General features: G+C 42.6%; 1 protein-coding gene across 3 annotated transcripts in view; it reads right to left on the bottom strand.

Moving 5' to 3' along the window:
* JARID2 (jumonji and AT-rich interaction domain containing 2) overlaps window positions 1-17760 on the bottom strand; it is a 280860-nt gene that overhangs the window by 148049 nt on the left and 115051 nt on the right. For 2 of the 3 annotated variants that reach the window (XM_050788023.1, XM_050788025.1), the window contains exon 2: window positions 1989-2124. In XM_050788023.1, coding sequence (XP_050643980.1) covers window positions 1989-2124 — 136 coding nt within the window. Of the gene's footprint in view, window positions 1-1988; window positions 2125-17760 lie in introns of those variants that run through there. The other variant, XM_050788026.1, reaches the window with a different exon arrangement.

Raw genomic sequence — 17760 nt, 5'->3', positions numbered from 1 at the left:
GACCTCCTGGGTTCAAGTGATCCTCCTATCTCAGCCTCTTGACTAGCTAGGACTAGAGGCATGTGCCACCATGACAAAAACTAACCTTCCTTTATGAAGGTGGTGCCAGAATAAATAAAAAGACTTCAGTGATTCCAATGGGGGCAACTTTGCCAACTTAGATTTTCTCGCCAGTATCATAAAGCCCTCGACAATGCCAGAGCTAAACGTACATTTGGCCAACTGGCTGACAGCACTGGTTGCTTCTGGAATGACAAATTTTAGTTTTTGTTATTTACTCAAATTCTACCTTTATTAAATCCCAGACATCTGGCTAACCTCTTGTTCTAAAAGCTGGTGTTGCCCAGTTAAGAAAATATGGATGTTTTTATTTCCACTGTTGGCAATTCCAAGAAACACTAGGGCATTACACCACTCCTGAACAGTACTGTGAAAGCATCACAACCATACAATCTAACAGCAGAGCAGTCATTGCTCCAGTCTAAACTCTAGGATTAAGTGATATTCTCTGTCATACCCAACCCCCCACATTTAATCAAGCAAGAAGCTACATTCAACGTGAATCAATGACAATAAACACGAACTATATATATATAACATCTAATGTTCTCCAACTGGACACAAGGTTTTTAGTTTGCTGTATTACAAGCAACGAATAGCTAGGGTTCCTATCTGCTGAAGACCCACATAACAAGGCAGAGTGTCTTTTAGGAAAGCAGCTATGAGGGTCTAAATTGGATGCTATGGCAATAGATTCCACAACTTATTTTGTTTCTGCAAATGTTAATACTCAAAATAGGCCTTTCCCATACATATTGGCTGAGATTTGTTGAGGGACGCACACATGACTGAGCCACTATGGCCTTAATGGTTGACCTCCAAAGGCAAGTCACCCATAAGAAAGAAAACCCGGGAGGGTGGACAGAGCCTCTTGTTTCAAGTCACGCAACAGTGGAAGGAGACAGCACAACTAGGGTGAATGGTGGAGTTCGTCATCTCAGGAAATTCTGCCATGGCCCCACAGAAACAGAGCAGCAAACAGGTGCTGTTGTGCACTAGTGCCTGTGAGCACTAGTTCCAACAGGAGGCTGCCAGACAACTCACCTTACAACTAAAGTGGTGGGGGAAAACTGGAAGCCATGGGGAACCTGTCCTTCTGCACCCTGACAAACTGTCAAGTACCCCATGTGTGATGACTCTCCTAAGACCAGAGCCACAGCTCTCAAAGAAGAACAGAACCTGCTCTTTCTCATCTCCCTGCCCCCCAAGGAAGCATAAACCAAAACATGGTCAATTCATTCACTTTAACTGTAATCCTGAGAAGTGCACAAGAAGGTTACAGAATGTCACTGCATTCCCTTGAAATAAAATAGTAAACTACAAGCAAATGTTTGTCCGCAGATACTTTTTGTTGGATGACTTCATCTGTACCCTACGAACCCTGTTCAAAACAGACATGAGAACAAACTCAGACAGGAGCAAGTTTCTTTTCAGGAATCAAGGAGTCATGTGATAACCATACAGGAAGAAGCACACTTCTAGAGGTATGCAAAGCTCTCCCACTGCAGGAACGAAGGAAGAAGGGATGAGAAAGCTGTTGAGCCAGAGAGCAGGAAAAGCAGTAGACAGAAAGATTTAGGCTATTTCCTATACAACCCGGGAACAAGAACTAAAGACTCCACATTTCAGCAAGATCATCAAAGAGTTCTGCTCACATACCAGTGTGGAAAGACATATACATATAGAAAAACCAGCAAGACAGGACCTACAGAACAGACTAAGGTATTTCGTCCACTATATAACGCGGAACATAAAAATAAGTCCATAAACCCAACAGTATGTCCGGAGTGCAGATTCACCTAGCCCACAGACTGCCCTTAGGTGCCTAGACTAGGAAGCACAAGCTGCCAGAACACATCCAATTCAGAACCAAGTCCATGCCCAGAGATATCGCACATTCCAACGAGCTATTCCAAGAGTCAACTCACCATTCACAGTTTTCAGGCTCCCAGCAAGGCCTTCCCCATGCTGCCTCTTCTGGGCATTCTTGAACTCCTTCAGAGACAAATAAAGGACTTTACGTACCACCCGTTCTTCTGACCACGGAATCCCATCACTGTCATCCTGGAGAAACATAAGAAAAGAGATGAGTTACTGAATAGAAAGCAAGCCAATATTCAGAGTCAAAATAAACTTTATTGTAAAGGAATTGCCAAACAAGTACTGTGTGACCACGACCCAGTTCTGAAGGTCAGAATTACACCCTTAAGGTAAAGGGACAATGACCTTTCTGAATAGGCCTCGAACAAAAGTGAAACCACAGGCTGTTAAAAAGAATGAAAGCAACACACAACCATCTCACTTCTTTATACGTCCCAAACCCAAATATGTTCATCAACTAGTAATAGTTTTATATTTCTGACAAAGTTCAGAAAAAGGTGTTGTTATACCCACAACTAGAAGGATAATGAATCATTTTACTTGAGTTTTATAAAGTGAGCAATGCCAGAAAGTACACTGCAATACAAATATGTACGGAATTCTTAAAAATGTTGCTGTCTCCCTTGGGAGTTCAAAGGATATAGCAGATACAGGTGCCGTGCACTCAAGAAATTTACAGTCCAGTCAGAAGATGTGGAACTGCATCCGCATTGGCCACTTAAGTAAAAGAATCCCAAATAAAAGGAGAGATTAGTGCAGAAGAAGGCAATGTACACATTAATGACAGATCTTGAAGGCCTCATTTCAAACTGGCAACCTCATGTCTGTTGCTCCAGATCAAATACAAGTTCTTAAGAATTAACAGAATGAATGCAGAGATGACCAAAAACGAATAGCTAGCCCAGAGACTATTCCAGCAATTCCAGTCATAAAGATATAAAGAAAGACAGCACTAAAGAGGGAAGAAAAAATTATACAGGGACTTGAGGCAGAGCAAGAGGTGGAAAGACAGACATGGTTGACAACAGTCACTAAAGCAAGGTAAATGGGAAGAGATACATGTTTAAAGAACCAGCAAGATTAAGTCATTACAGTTCTTATTAATAGATGATGATTCACATGGCTAAGGATATTGAGAGGTTCTCTTCTGTAGCTATCCGTACACTGTTAATCTAAGAAGCACTTACATTCACACACCTACATCAAAGACTTAAGCATTTTATAAAAGTTCATTTTAGAAATGAAAGCAGGCCAGGCGTCGTAACTCACGCCTGTAATCCCAGCACTTTTAGGGGCCGAGATGGGCAGATCACGAGGTCAGTTCGAGACTAGCCTAACATGGTGAAATCCCATCTCTACTAAAAATACAAAAACTAGCCGGGCGTGTTGGCATGCGCCTGTAATCCCAGCTATTTAGGAGGCTGAGGCAGGAGAACTACTTGAACCTAGACAGAAAGGTGGCAGTGAGCTGAGATCGTGCCACTGCACTCCAGCCTGGGTGACAGAACAAGACTCAGTCTCAAAAAAAAAAAAAAAAAAAAAAGGAAAGGAAAGGAAAGGAAAAGGAAAAGGAAAAGGAAAAGACAAGACAAGGGAAAAGGGAAAGGGAAAGGAAAAGGAAAAAGGAAAGGAAAGGAAAGGAAAGAAAGCATTTGAGCACTGATACTTTCGGCCTTAGAAGAATAAGAAAAACGTCCAGGCGCAGTGGCTGACGCCTGCAATCCCAGCACTTTGGGAGCGCCAAGGCGGACGGAGCACAAGGTCAAGAGATTGAGACCATCCTGGTCAACATGGTGAAACCCTGTCTCTACTAAAAAACTACAAAAATTAGCTGGGAGTGGTGGTGCACACCTGTAGTCCCAGCTACTCGGGAGGCTGAGGCAGGAGAATTGCTTGAACCCAGGAGGCGGAGGTTGCACTGAGCTGAGATCATGCCACTGCACTCCAGCCTGGGAGACAGAGCAAAACTCTGTCTAAAAATAATAATTATTATTATAATAAAAACATTAATATCCCAGGTAAAATCATGATTTTGGGTATTTTGGATATTCAGGTTCCCTTTGTTCAAGGAGAAGGCCAAATATCTCATGGGCAGTCTGATGCTGTTTTACTGGTTTATACCAAAGAATTGGTTTTTCCTCCCTAACACTGAAGGATCAGGGAAAACTTTCATGGGATTCAATGAGAAGTCTAGATGATCTGAGGTCTCCTCCAGCACTTACATTCCTATACTCTGCATAAATACAAACTTCGTTTTAGAAATCCAACCACATAGAGACTCTAAGCCCTAAATAACTTAAGCTGCACTTTCATTAAGCTTCAAGGATTTCCTAGAATGAGAGTAATTCTCCATCTTCTACAACAAGAGGAAGAAAGGCCTAAGAGAACTAGGATTTCCACCTTCTCCTTGACACCCTTCACTCACAGATGCCTGCCAGGCTGAGATTTCCGATTGCTGGGCAGTGCCTCTAGAAGAAGGAACTGTTTTCCCCAAGACAGCAAGACATCCACAGACCAGGGTAGGGGTCAGGGTTCGGACATGAAGGCTAAGAGAACCCAGTAAACCTTGCCTCAACCTAACAACAGAAACACAATTTCTAACCTGTTACTGAGTGTAGGTCACTGGAGACCCTCCCAATCAAATGCTTAAAAACCAGAAAAATGCAGGAACCCAAATAACCAACCTGAGTAAAACGCCTGGCTTGACACCACAACACATGAAAAGCATGATGTAGCTGAATTAATCTTTACAGCAACTCCCTTGGGTTTGCAAGAAAGCTCTCCTAATACATTAGCTGCAACTGAATGATAGTGTTAACTGCAGGAGGAGTTAATGCTTATTAGGCTGAAATCCACCTCTTCAACAGCCTCAGTCTATTCATAAAGGCTGTCAGACAGAATTCTCTTCATCACCATCAGGTTCCTACTCTCATTGTTCGAATCTCCACAACAAACGATGACGTGAGATGATAAACTATTATTTCCTACATATACACAGTTTATAAATTATAAGGCCCCAAAATAGCTTTCAATGTAAAACTCCCATGGCGATTTATTGCATCCTGTGCAGGCTGGTGCCTTCACCCTGACTTCAGGCTCCAGTTGAGAGAATTATTCCCCTACAACTAATGTCTAATTAAAACATAAACCATGTGAGATGAAAACTGCAGCAAAGGAAGTGCATTTAAGGTTGTTACTGACATAAGCAGCTTCATTACACCTAGAAAGTATTTTAAATACAGGAGAAGCAAATCCATGACACAGATTATGGGGTTTCAAATGCTACACATTAAAATTCAAACTTAAAACACACACAACACACAAGCGTTCTTTTGTAATCTACAGTGCTGGTTGAGACTTGTCACCTGCTCCCTCAATGCTGATGCAAGACACAAATCTAGCAGATGCGTTGACTCTGTGCTGTTCACAAGAGATAGACCAGTAGGTAATAATTCCAAATAGTCCCAATTAAGCTGCCTTTCCCAATTGTAGAGTCATGGGGAATCATCCTAACCTTATACCCCTCTAGCAGAATCCCAGATGCAGACAGCAAAGGTGTGCCTGCACTCAACCTATCCAAGATGCGCGAGAGGAAGGCCAGAAGAAATAGCCTTCCAGTTTAATGCTAACTCTGCTCTGGCTATATCATTCTTCACTCAGGATCAACCAGTACCGAACGCTCTTAAAAACAGCCCAGATATGGCCCGGCATGGTCGCTTATGCTTGTAATCCTAGCACTGGGAGGCTGAGGTAAGCGGATCACGAGGTCAGGAGATCGAGACCATCCTGGCTAACACGGTGAAACCCCATCCCTACTAAAAACAAACAAAAAAACAAACAAACAAAAATACAAAATATTAGCTGGGCGTGGTGGCGGGCACCTATAGTCCCAGCTACTAGGGAGGCTGAGGCAGGAGAATGGCTTGAACCCAGGAGGCCCAGCTTGCAGTGGGCTGAGACAGCGGCACTACACACTCCAGCCTGGGCACTCCAGCAAGTCTCAAAAAAAAAAAAAAAAAAAAAAAAAAAATACATCTCTATCATCAGAGGTCAAGCAAACTCATACATCCAGTACAGAGCTTCCTTTCCACTTTCTTTCTCAATGGCTGTCTTATTTAATTAGCCATTTAACCATGGGGCAAGGAAATCATTTCTCTTGTTCACCACTGTATCCCAGCTCCCAAAACATGGCTGATATAGTAAGAGCTGAATAAATACTTCTGGAATCAATTAGAAACTCAACAAAGCTCAGTCTCACTGTTCCCACTGACATTTATTTACCCCTACTTGCCCTGCCAGTGTCTAATCTCAGTGTCTAACATCCAGTGCCGGAAGTCACACTGCTATCCTCATAAAACACTCCCCACAGAGACTAATCCCAAGGGGCTCAGCCACACCTCTGATTCTCAGCAGAGGCTGGTGTCCTAGTGGAGACATCCTTCTTCCACAGTGGCTGCTAACACTCCTCCCTCAGCCACTTTGCAGTGTTCCCTGCAAGAAAAAGTGCCATTCCAGATGTCCACATAGTCTTACATACGTAACAACTCTGTCACGCTCCCTTTTGCTAAATGTTGACCAACTATTCCAGCTACTCTTCTCCTACCCTATTTACCACATCTGTTCAGACTCCTTCTCCTATATTTCCAGCAATCTCTCATGATGCTCTTGCCTCACCCTCTAAATCCAATAATTCATTCCCAATCATATTTTTAAGTCAACTAATATCCCATTTGTACCTCACCGTCTGAAAATCCAAATTATCCCCTTCGCCTTCTGTAAACCACTTCAGGCCTCGTGGCTCCCCAGCAGGTGGATTCAGTCAGGGTTTGACAGCGCAGCACAAAACATAGAGAGACTTCTTCTTGGCCCGCTCTGGAATGGCCCCCAAAAGCAAGCGCCCCATCCATTCTGGTTTGCTGGTCAGCTTAATATAGAGGACACAGGATTACGCCCTTTAGCGGAAAAGTGATGGCTCCTTTTAAACTGCAGGATTATTGCCACTTTTGAAAATAATAGAATTTCTTATCAAAAATAGCAATTGGTGAGGAATCAAACTTGTATATGCTCATAATATTTTTTACAAGAATTAGTAAAAAGCATTATGCCAAGTGGTGAAGATACAGGTGGTCTGTGGGCCAGAACTTGGTGTTGCAAGGATATGGAAGGATACGTTTCTCTCTAAGCTGGACTGTGAATCTTTGTACTAAAAGGCAAAAAGGAGAACAGAATCCCTCACTGCTCCAAGTTCTATAATAGACACATACAATACCAGAGCTCAGAAAGTAAGCGCATGACAGCATCACATGCCTTTTATCAGACAACACCACGGAACAACTCTCCACAGCTGACCGTCCAGGCTAGAGATCCAACATATCCTTCCACAGCCTTGGAACTCCAAGTTGTGGCCCACAGACCACCTGTACCTTAACCGCAGCCTGTTAGAAATGTAGACTCCTGGGTCCCCTCCAGGTCTAGGGGCTCAGAATCTGCACTGATGCCCAGGTGATTCCTATACACACTCAAGTTTCAGAAGCTCTGCTCTGCAAAATGGGACCCCATCCTGTGCCCATATTCCATCAGAAAGAAAAGATGAAACCTCCAAGACGAATGCTTCAAACGTCCATCTCGTGTGGCCAGTATTACTGTCAGAATTCAGGTGTCTATAAAAATACACCCTGAGAAATCTTCCTCTGACTCCTCTTCAGGGATCAAAGAGCACAGGGGAAAACACCCAAAAGGGCATGGCACTAAGTAATGCGAGTTCCTTTCATCACTCCTTATGTGACACTGTCTCTCAAACCCTCCTCCTTTGGTTACTCAACTTGGAATGACTTCTCTTTAAAACCCAACAACCAGAATTAAATATACATTCAGACATGTGAATAATCCTCCAGAAGGAATCCAACACATAAGAAGACAATTCTGTTTCCATGCAGTCTCATTACACTGCAGGATCTCACGAGCTTGCAGTTAACTATACCCTCCACGATGACTGTTTCTTTGCGGGGATGGGGAGGAAGCAAGTAAAAGTATTGCACCACCGTGAAACAAGAACCAAATGAAGGACCCAATCCAACCAAAAGCACAGCTCCCGGTGATACAATTTTATTTTCCTGTGATGCTCTCCTCTACTCATTTGAAAGACAAAAAACAACAAACATAAAATTAAAACCCTGCACAGGCCACTGACAGAAAGCTATGTGTCCATAATCGAGTTGTATTCAGACCGGGTTAATGAACTGCTTTACAAGACAAGAAGGTACATGATCCACACTTTTAAAAACTAGATTGTTTTGATATAGTATCTAACTACACCAAGAGTTCTTGTAATCTGTCAAGGTTGGTTGGCTCACCCACCAAGGAAAAGCCTTTATAGGCTGCTGTTCTCCAGTGATAGCCAACTCTTCAAACATATGGGCGCTGAAAATCTCAAGAGGACTCAAGTACATTAGGACAATAAAACAGGGACATCCAGGCCAGTAAAGCTCGCAGAATGGGTGCCACCCAGAGGCTGATGCTTGGAGTCACCTGGAAAGATTGGAAAGACTTGAAAACTCCATCATGAATGTACTAGCAGCAAACTTCTCCTGGGGCTCACTGCTGGGCACTGAGCTCAGCACCACCTGCATTTAATAATCATGATTTCTCTGCTCAGCCTTCCTTGAGTATAAGGTCCACACTGCCGCTTTCTCCCTTTAGATTCAAAGGCATGGGAAAAGGAAGTAATCATGAAACTTTTAGTTATTTTTTAGAGATGAATTCCAGTGTCTTGACACAAATGTGGCATTGGTAGTCAGTCCATGGCAAATGCCAGATCAGGAAGTAAAATTTCAAAACTCAGAAACGTATTAGTAGCCAGAAATGTTAAATATGTAACTCATAATGACTCCTAGGTAAAAGCAAAATTAAAATTATTGGTTTTCAGAGGCTTAATGTAAATAATATATGAAAAAATACTATTAGTAGTAGTGGGGATAGAAGTGGGAGTAGGGGTAGGAATTTTCTATTAGTGGCCTAGAATTGGCAAACCGTCGTTATGCAATTTGTTCATACCTTGGTTTTTTATTATGGTTTCAAATTCAGGCCATCTTGATTTGGGAGAAGGAAACAAAGATGAAAAAGCATGGGTTAAAGGAAAACACATTTCTGATCAAATAAAAATCAATTTTCTGACAATTACATCTATTTAAAAATGGAAGATAGTTAATTTCCTATCACTTGCAGGCAAACTACCTAAGACACTTATGCATCACAGGTAGAGTGGTCAAGTCATTTATTATCCAAATCAAGGGCACTGGTAATAATGACAGGGAAACAGCCCGTGGAAACTGGGTCATGGGTCAACCAACTCTACCAGGCCCCTTCCAGGAGATCTGAATCAATTAAAAACAAACAAAAAAAAAGCCTACAATGACACAAAGACTTTTTTTTAACCATATCACCAAACAGAAATAAAGCTACTACAATAAATATTATAAAACAAATAAATATAACATAGACATAGCAGGACTGGAAGTGTGACACACATCTGTTCTAAAGTTGGAATTCAGATCCGCCACCAATGTTTTAAATAACAACCTGGTGATAAAGAGGCAGAAGGTGGCAACCTAGGCGCAGTTACGGAAGGTGCTGCAAAAACCAATCCTGCTTCCACAGGGCAGGGGCACAGGACATCAAAAGCTCTTCACAACCTGTAGTACCTAAAACCAACGCTGAAATGCAAAAATCGCCTTCGAATTGACAGGGCCATGGGAGATGCAAGGAAAGGAGCACTCAGGATCACAGGTAGGAAGATCTCCTAACACACAGCCTCTTTATAAAAATTTACAGAAATGCTAAGACAAGGCAATTGGATGAGCTGCCAACCCCAACCCCCTGCATATATCCTATTCCCGGCCACCTTGCCAGAGCAATACAGGTGGAGGGAGGTGGCTACTTTCAAAAAGAAAAAAGTGCTATTCCTGACTTCAATGCCCAAAGGACCAACGTGGAATGTCGTATCATGGGATTAAGGGTGGTGGATATGAATAACAGCTGTACAGAGCTGAATAGCAAATGAAAAAAACATTCTAAAAAACTAGGCCCATGGACAAGGAAAGGATTGATAGCTATTTCCTCCTCTCAGGGATAAATGACTGGAATCCTGTACATGAATGCCTTTTATTTTCAGAACGTGTTTCTCATATACCTGCTGTTAAATCACCCTACTTGAAACAGCTTGTAGCCGCCTGATATGCCAAACCTGTTCCAGCAACAGTTTGAGAGAAAAATGAAAGCACCATAAAAAATTGGGAGGGAACGTTGATTCTTGCCACAGATTAAGTATAAACAAAAACGGGGTTGGGGGTGATGAAGGAAAATGAGAAAGGTACAAATTCAACTTTGTCTAAAGTAACCTTTTCTTCCCTTTTAACAAAGTAACAGTAGTACTAATAATTTCCAATTAATTCCAGAAAAAAGCAGTGTGTCAATATTCAAATGAGGTGAAGCCTGGGTAACATTCACAAATGGAAATAAGGAGCCAGGAAACATCCTAAGAGAATAAACTTATTTACTGAACTTGGGAATGATGTTCCCTTGCCTAGGGTTTAAATCAAAAGCACTTCAAGCAGCAAATTTCTTCAGACAGACATGCTTCCCGGGTTAAAGTAAACGGCCTAAAAATGCTTATGCAAGGAGAGTTTTACTTCTTCCAAACTCCTATTAAATAATGTGTACTTATCTTTGATTACCGCCTATTTAAAAAAAAAAAAAAGCTACAGCTGAAATTGGATTAAGAACTTCTGCTGAAAACGATTTATTGCATAACACAACTCTGACAGGCTGAATCTCCGGCCACCAACTGAGCCTTTATAAAAATCTGCTGGGCAGCTGCCAAGTCAGCTCTTTTGCGTCTGAGCATGTCAGACATCCGCCGTCGTCAAGGCAGCAGCATGGCAGCAAGACGTCCACACGTTCATAGTTAAAGGGTGCAGTCAGGGAACAGAGCAGCCAGAACCAAGCAACTCGGCATTAAACCCTCCTGCAGTGCTGGATCTGACAGTTTGCTTTTTCAGCGTAATCAAAAAAGACCCAACATCTACAGCAGGATTATCTTCAGCATCTAACAGAAACCTGGATTGTCAATTTACCTTCATTGGAGGAGTGGTGGCGGGGAAATCAAATTACAAATAAATGATTGGCCAGTGTCTTCAAAAATCAAATCAAATAAATAGACAGTTCAACATCACCAAGGCCAGTGTGCAACTACATGACTTCATTTTGGGAATTTATGTTACTAGAATTTCCTTGGGAATTTACATTAATTTATTTAAAAAGAAATTCTAAAATTCGGATCTTTTCATCACTAATGCCTTTTAATGTTCATTATAATACACGCCCAAAAAATCCCCAAATGCCACATTCTAATCTGCACCGTCTAATATAGTAGCCACTAGTCACACGTAAGTACTTATAATTAACTCAATTAAAATTTAAAATTAAGCTCCTTGAGTCATGCTGGTCACACTTCAGTTACTCAATGGCCACAATCCCCCCCACCTGTCAATGGACAGCACAGCTACAGAAGACCTTGTCATCACAAGAAGTTCTTTTGGACAGCACTGACATATCTGTGTTCAACTGGATAGGGGTTTCAATTGACATTGTGTGTTATGCAATAGTGCATTTTACTACATCCCTGAGTCTTCAAAGTATGTGCCTTATGCGTTACTCCATTTAGCAAGAAAACCGTGGGAGACAAGAAACCTTTCACAAGAAAATTCGAGTCTAAAGCAGGCAAGAACTATTCAAAGCGCAGACATCCACTCATACAACTCTCCTGGCTGGAAGTGGTTCCAATCCTGCGGGCCACATCTGGCCTCTAGAGGTTTTGCAGGAAACGTATATGACATTCTGAAGATGAAGTAAAGTCTGTCCGCAAAGCCTTGAAGACACACTGTTTTCCTACGCCTTCAAATCCTTTCCTAAAGAAACCACTACAAAATAAAGCCTCCGGGATTAAGGCCAGACAAAAGCCAGTCCTCTCCACCAGCCAGTCTCCAAGTACCCACAGGGTGGCCCAAACCAGCTTGATCTGATTCACGGCTGCCCCTTACTCACAGAGCTGGTTAGAATTATGGACCTGTGGGCGATGGCTGCTGTTTCTTCCACCAGGACCCAGGGCACTGCTGGGGGATCATTTTATGAGATCAGTGCCTGACTGACTACCCCACCCTAACCCCAGCAAGGAAATAAGCAGAAGTATATGTATATTGTCACAAGACTGGTTATCTCTGGTCATGTTATATTACAAACCACCCATTTATTTTTGTCTATCTTATGCAAATTTCCACACTAACAGAAAGTCTACAAATAAACTCTATCCTTGGACTTAACATAAACTGACATACTGCCTTATTTTTTCCAGAAACAGGTGAAGTTGTCTCACGCCTTAACCCCTTCCAGTGTCCTCCAGCCCTTCCAATAATTAACAACCACCTTGGGTTTGGCGTCCTTTCATTACAGGTATGGGTCTCCAGAAACCATTCTGATGCCCATTTCCCCTCCAAACAGCATTTCCCACTAATAACGTATGTCCACCAAGCGACAGGCCACACACATTTCCTGTACATATTCTCTTCCACATTTTACAACTAGCATACTTATTACACAAACATTTTTAAATTCTGAAACTGAGGTTCAGAGGTGTGAAGTAGTACAGATCACATCCTGACTAGTCTGTGTCTTACAAGCCTTTTATGTTCCTGCCACATAGCAATGAGTCCAGCACACAGCAGGCACTTGAAAGCCATTCCAAGACACAACACAGGGAAACAGGTAGCAGGTGGAAAGAGAACAGTAGGCGAGAGGTACAAAGAAGCCTGGATTCCAATTCTGAAATTCTGTGAATCTTACAGTGGCTCATGTGTAAAACAAAAATTGTCTAAGGCAATGGTGGCAAACTTGAGCAGACATCAGAAACACAGGGCTTGTGAACACACACTGTGCACAGCCTCCTTCCGCTGAGATTCTCTCAGGTGTAGCTAATGCTGCTGGTTCAGGGATTACATGTGAGAAGTGCTGGTGTTCGAACACCAGACATACAAGTGTATTCAACTTTCATCCTAGTCTTCCAGGAAAACTGTTCTCACTGCCATGAGAAACACTGTAATTGCCAAATTGAACGCAAACTTTTTATTGGCAACTGGACTCTCCCCTGGATTTCCTGCCACACTAAAATATCTTTTCTGCTGTTTCATCACCCCCACCACCTTCAAGTTTGATTCTTCTGACCTCCCCTTATCTCCAATCATAATCTAAATACCGATGACTACTAAATCATCTTCTTGACAATCTCCTCACTCCCCACCACAACCCTCTCCACACCACCCTCCTGGCTGCTTTGGTCTAGAAATCTAAACTGGACTTGGCACTTTCTTTCTCATTGTTGACATTTGCCTGTCTCTCAACTCCTTGGATACATATTTAAAACAGAAATCTCATTTCTTTCCAAAGAGAAGAAATCTAAAATGTCTCTACCACCAACTAATCTCAATTTCAACCATGTATCCCACGTTCTTTCTCTACAAACACAGCTACGCTGCAATGACTCCATCCGTGTCACTACTTCCCCTACCGAAGCCTTTCCATGCCTCTCCAGAATCTGCAGAAGAAACCTCTGAATTTCCTTGCAGAGCCATAAAGGCCTATCATCAGTCTAACTTCCCTTACAGGCTTTAATTTCCACACAACTACCAACATCCCTAATTGATAAGGTATGAGAATCTCCTAGGGGCAAAAGCTCTCATCTTCAGACCCCACATCCAAACAAATGCCAGTGTTTACTAACTGCATACTAATCATGACTTCAATAGTAATGCTACAGTAAACAGAGCTGCCTTTCTCAAGAGACAAGAATAAAAGTCCATTCTCAATTCTTTTTCATACCAATGTGTTGGCACCTAGAAATAAACAAGTCTTGATTTACCAGCTATGTCTGTTTCACTTAATGACCTTAGGCTGGCTGTTCATTCTGTATTGCAAAGAATCCATGATCCTATGTAACCCTGGGACAAGACCTCAATAACATTTAAACTGATATATTTTCAACAAGTTAAATTGCTCCTCTTCCAGGCCTGGCACGGCAGCTCATGCCTGTAATCCCAGCACTTTGAGAGGCTGGGGGCGGAGGGGAGAGGGGCAGCGCACACAGATCACCTGAGGTCAAGAGTTCAAGACCAGCCTGGCCAACATGGTGAAACCCACTAAAAATACAAAACTAGTGGGGCATGCTGGTACATGTGTAGTTGCAGCTACTCCGGAGGCTGGGGCAGGAGAATCACTTGAACTCAGAAGGCAGAGTTTGCAGTGAGCTGAGATCGCGCCACTGCACTCCAGCCTGGGAGACAGATCCAGACTCCGTCTCAAAAAAAAAAAAAAAAAATCCTCCCCCTCCAAAGACAAGATTTAACTATCTCTAACAATACTTTGCAACAATCACCATTGTTTTACCTACCTAAACAAAACTGAACCTTTTCTTTGGTCCGTGCATCCCAGCCAGTTCCAACATTTCTTCCTTTATGCAGAATGAGGTTTCTTGCAGTTATGTTTAGCTCTATAACACTGGAATAATGTGGCAGTTTGGGGGTTTCATGAAGAAATTCATGCTTACCCAAAGCCATGAGGACTGATCACCCCCTCCCCCAAAAAAAGGTGGCATGGCATACCTACAACCTCATTTTAAGTTAAAGTTGCTAGGGAATGCAAATATGGCTATCAAGAAGCAAAGTTACAATTCTTCCTATCTTTACAATTTGCAATCATACAAGAAACAAAAGATGTGTTATAAGCAAAGTGGATGTATGTAGAAATTTACCATTTACACTTCGGGTGATGTGTGTGAAAGGACAGAGGAGGAAGTGGGGAAAATAACAAATTTGCTCTACATGGGAAACCACTGGAGACTTGGGAGCAAAGAAGTAGCAGACTTTGAGCACTGACTGCAGTGTTGAGGGTAAATCACGGGGGACGGTGGTGTGGAAAAACAAGGGAGGCTGAGGCAGTTACCTGTACAAGAGATGAGGACCAGGTTGGTGCAAAAGACTGACAACTGGTTATATTCTGGAACAAGACTGGGCCAAGAGAAGGCTGAGAGACTGGATGTGGAGTGTATGAAACAGCAATACATCCAAAGGTTTTCATCTCAGTAAATAGAGTCACCTCCACTGAATTTTTCAATGTGCTGTTACCTGTTACAGACCCTAGAGAAAGTATCAGTTCAGTCTAGAGACATGAATGTAGTTAGGTGGTTTTAATTGAAACTCACAATCTAAATTTAGGTGCCCTAATTTACTGAAGAGCAAAACAACAAAAAACAAAACAAAACAAAAGCCTTTACGTATTGATTTAAAAGTCAAGAGTGAATCCAAGTCAAGGCTGGCGGACCCGCTGTGCCTTTTTTTGGCTAACAAGGTTTTCAGAACCTTTGGGAAAACGACGCTTTAAAATATAAAGACTAGGTTGGGCGCAGTGGCTCATGTCTGTAATTCTCACACATTGGGAGGCTAAGGTAAGAAGACTGCTTGAGCCCAGGAGTCCAAGACAACCCTGGCCAATAGAGCAAGAGACTCTCATCTCTACAACAAAAATTTTAAATTAGCTAAAAATTTAAAATTAGGCATGATGGCACATTCTTGTGGTCCAAGCCACTCCAGAGGCTGAGGTGAGAAGACTGCTTGAGCACAGGAGTTCTGAGGTTACAGTGAGCTATGATCCAGCCACTGCACTCCAGCTTGGGCGACTGAGTGTGACTCTGTCTCACAAAAATACAATAAATAGGCCGGGCACAGTGGCTCACTCCTGTAATCCCTGTACTTTGGGAGGCGGAGGTGGGCAGATCACGAGGTCAGGAGTTGAAGACCAGCCAGGCCAACACGGTGAAACCCCATCTCTATAAAAAAAATACAGAAATTAGCTGGGCATGGTGTCATGTGCCTGTAATCCCAGCTACTGAGAGGCTGAGGCAGGAGAACTGCTTGAACCAGGACCCAGGAGGCAGAGGTTGCTGTGAACAGAGATCGTGCCACTGCACTTCAGCCTGGGCTACACAGTGAGACTTAGTCTCAAAAATGAAATAAAATAAAAAAATAAAATAAAATAAATACTATAAAGGAATAAAACAGAAATGTATAAAATATAAAGAATGACTAACACAGAAGAGTCTCGGATAGAAAGAGAAATTACTCAAGAGCCATTCTCTGAAAATCTACATTTGACATCACAAGCCCTAACTCATGAGATGAGATTTTGCTAATGTAACAGGGGAGGACGTAGAAATTCATCACGCCTATAATCCCAACACTTTGGGAGGCCGAGGCAGGTAGAGCACCTGAGGTCAGGAGTTCAAGACCAACCTGGCCTGGAAGGTGAAATGCCGTCTCCACTAAAAATACAAAACTTAGCAAGGCGTGGTGGCAGGTGCCTGTAATCCCAGCTCCTCGGGACGCTGCGACAGGAGAACTGCTCGAACCCGGGAGGCAGAGATCGCACCACTGCAATCCAGCCTGGTAGACAGAGTGAGACTCTATCTCAAAGAAAAAAAAAGAAAAAGAAAAAAGGAAATCCATCCATCACTGCTGGTGAGGAAATTCTAATACCCACTGAGGTTATCATCAACCCCACCTGCCTCTCTCTAACACACACCCCCACCCCTACCACAGATAGCCTTATTTATATTTAGGCTTTCAATGCAAATAAGAAAAATGCAGAGGCCAAGTGAGTGAAGTGACACTGGCCTAGGGCCTGCCCACGCGGGTAGCTAAAAATATAGTCATGATACTCTCCTGAGCAACACCAAGACTGTTCAGGTTTCAGGCGGCTGCAAATCAGAAAGATGTGTGTGGCAGTGAAATGAACTTTCTCTCCAGTCAATGAATCCAGAAAGAGCCCAGAAAAGCAACCTCTGGATGTCACATCAGGGCAGGAGGTACAGTCAAAAAAGCTGCCGGGACAGTATACAGCAGCGCAACATCCAAAGGAGTAAACCCTAGGACTTGTAGGGAAACTGCAGAAAATCATTCCCACTCAGAAAAGTTTTTATTTTACTAACCTGTGAGTCACGCCCTGCTGCTATACCTACACACTGTGGTTTGAATTTCTTCTTCCATAAACCTTGAGCTCCTGAAGCAAAGATTCTCCCTAAAACATTCTTTATTCTATTTCCTGGAAGGCCACATTCCTATCTTTCTAACAAGTCTTCTTATCGCCACTGCTGGTGGTTTGTGTTCAAGCTTGTGCAGCACTCACTGGGAGCACACTCCTAGAACACTAGTGGTCAGGCATGGCCGCCCTGGAAACCACCTAATGATTTCCTCACCCTCACATTGACTTAACTGGTCCGGGTATGGCCTGTGCCAGAGATCTCAGAAACTCAGAATGGCTGCTCTAGAATTCAGTCCCGCCACCTCCCAAATCAGCCTCATGGCATTAAAATAATGTATATTCCAACAACTGCTTAACATCAAGACTGGTACGTGTTAAAAGCTTAGTAACTAACTCTAGAGAGAAAGAAGGGAAACCTTTGTAACTAAGGAAACCAGCTGTTTAAACAGCACACAGAAGGAATGGCCTGATACACATTTTTCTTGACAGTAATTCTCTGAAAATGAGAATTCACTATTCTCAGAAAAAGTAAAAAGGTTACAGTGGACACAAGTTTTCATTCATTGAAACATAAAATGAGCAGCTATTGGCGTTAAGAAACAGAATCAATCAGCTATCATCCATTCAAAGCTTCTGTTGCTCCAACTCAATGAGGAAAATCTCATTAACCCTGAATCT

Source organism: Macaca thibetana, chromosome 4 (assembly GCF_024542745.1).
Source record: "Macaca thibetana thibetana isolate TM-01 chromosome 4, ASM2454274v1, whole genome shotgun sequence".
Lineage (NCBI taxonomy): Eukaryota > Metazoa > Chordata > Mammalia > Primates > Cercopithecidae > Macaca > Macaca thibetana.
Note: the sequence above shows the minus strand (reverse complement) of the source record. Positions and strands in the feature narration are given on the sequence as shown.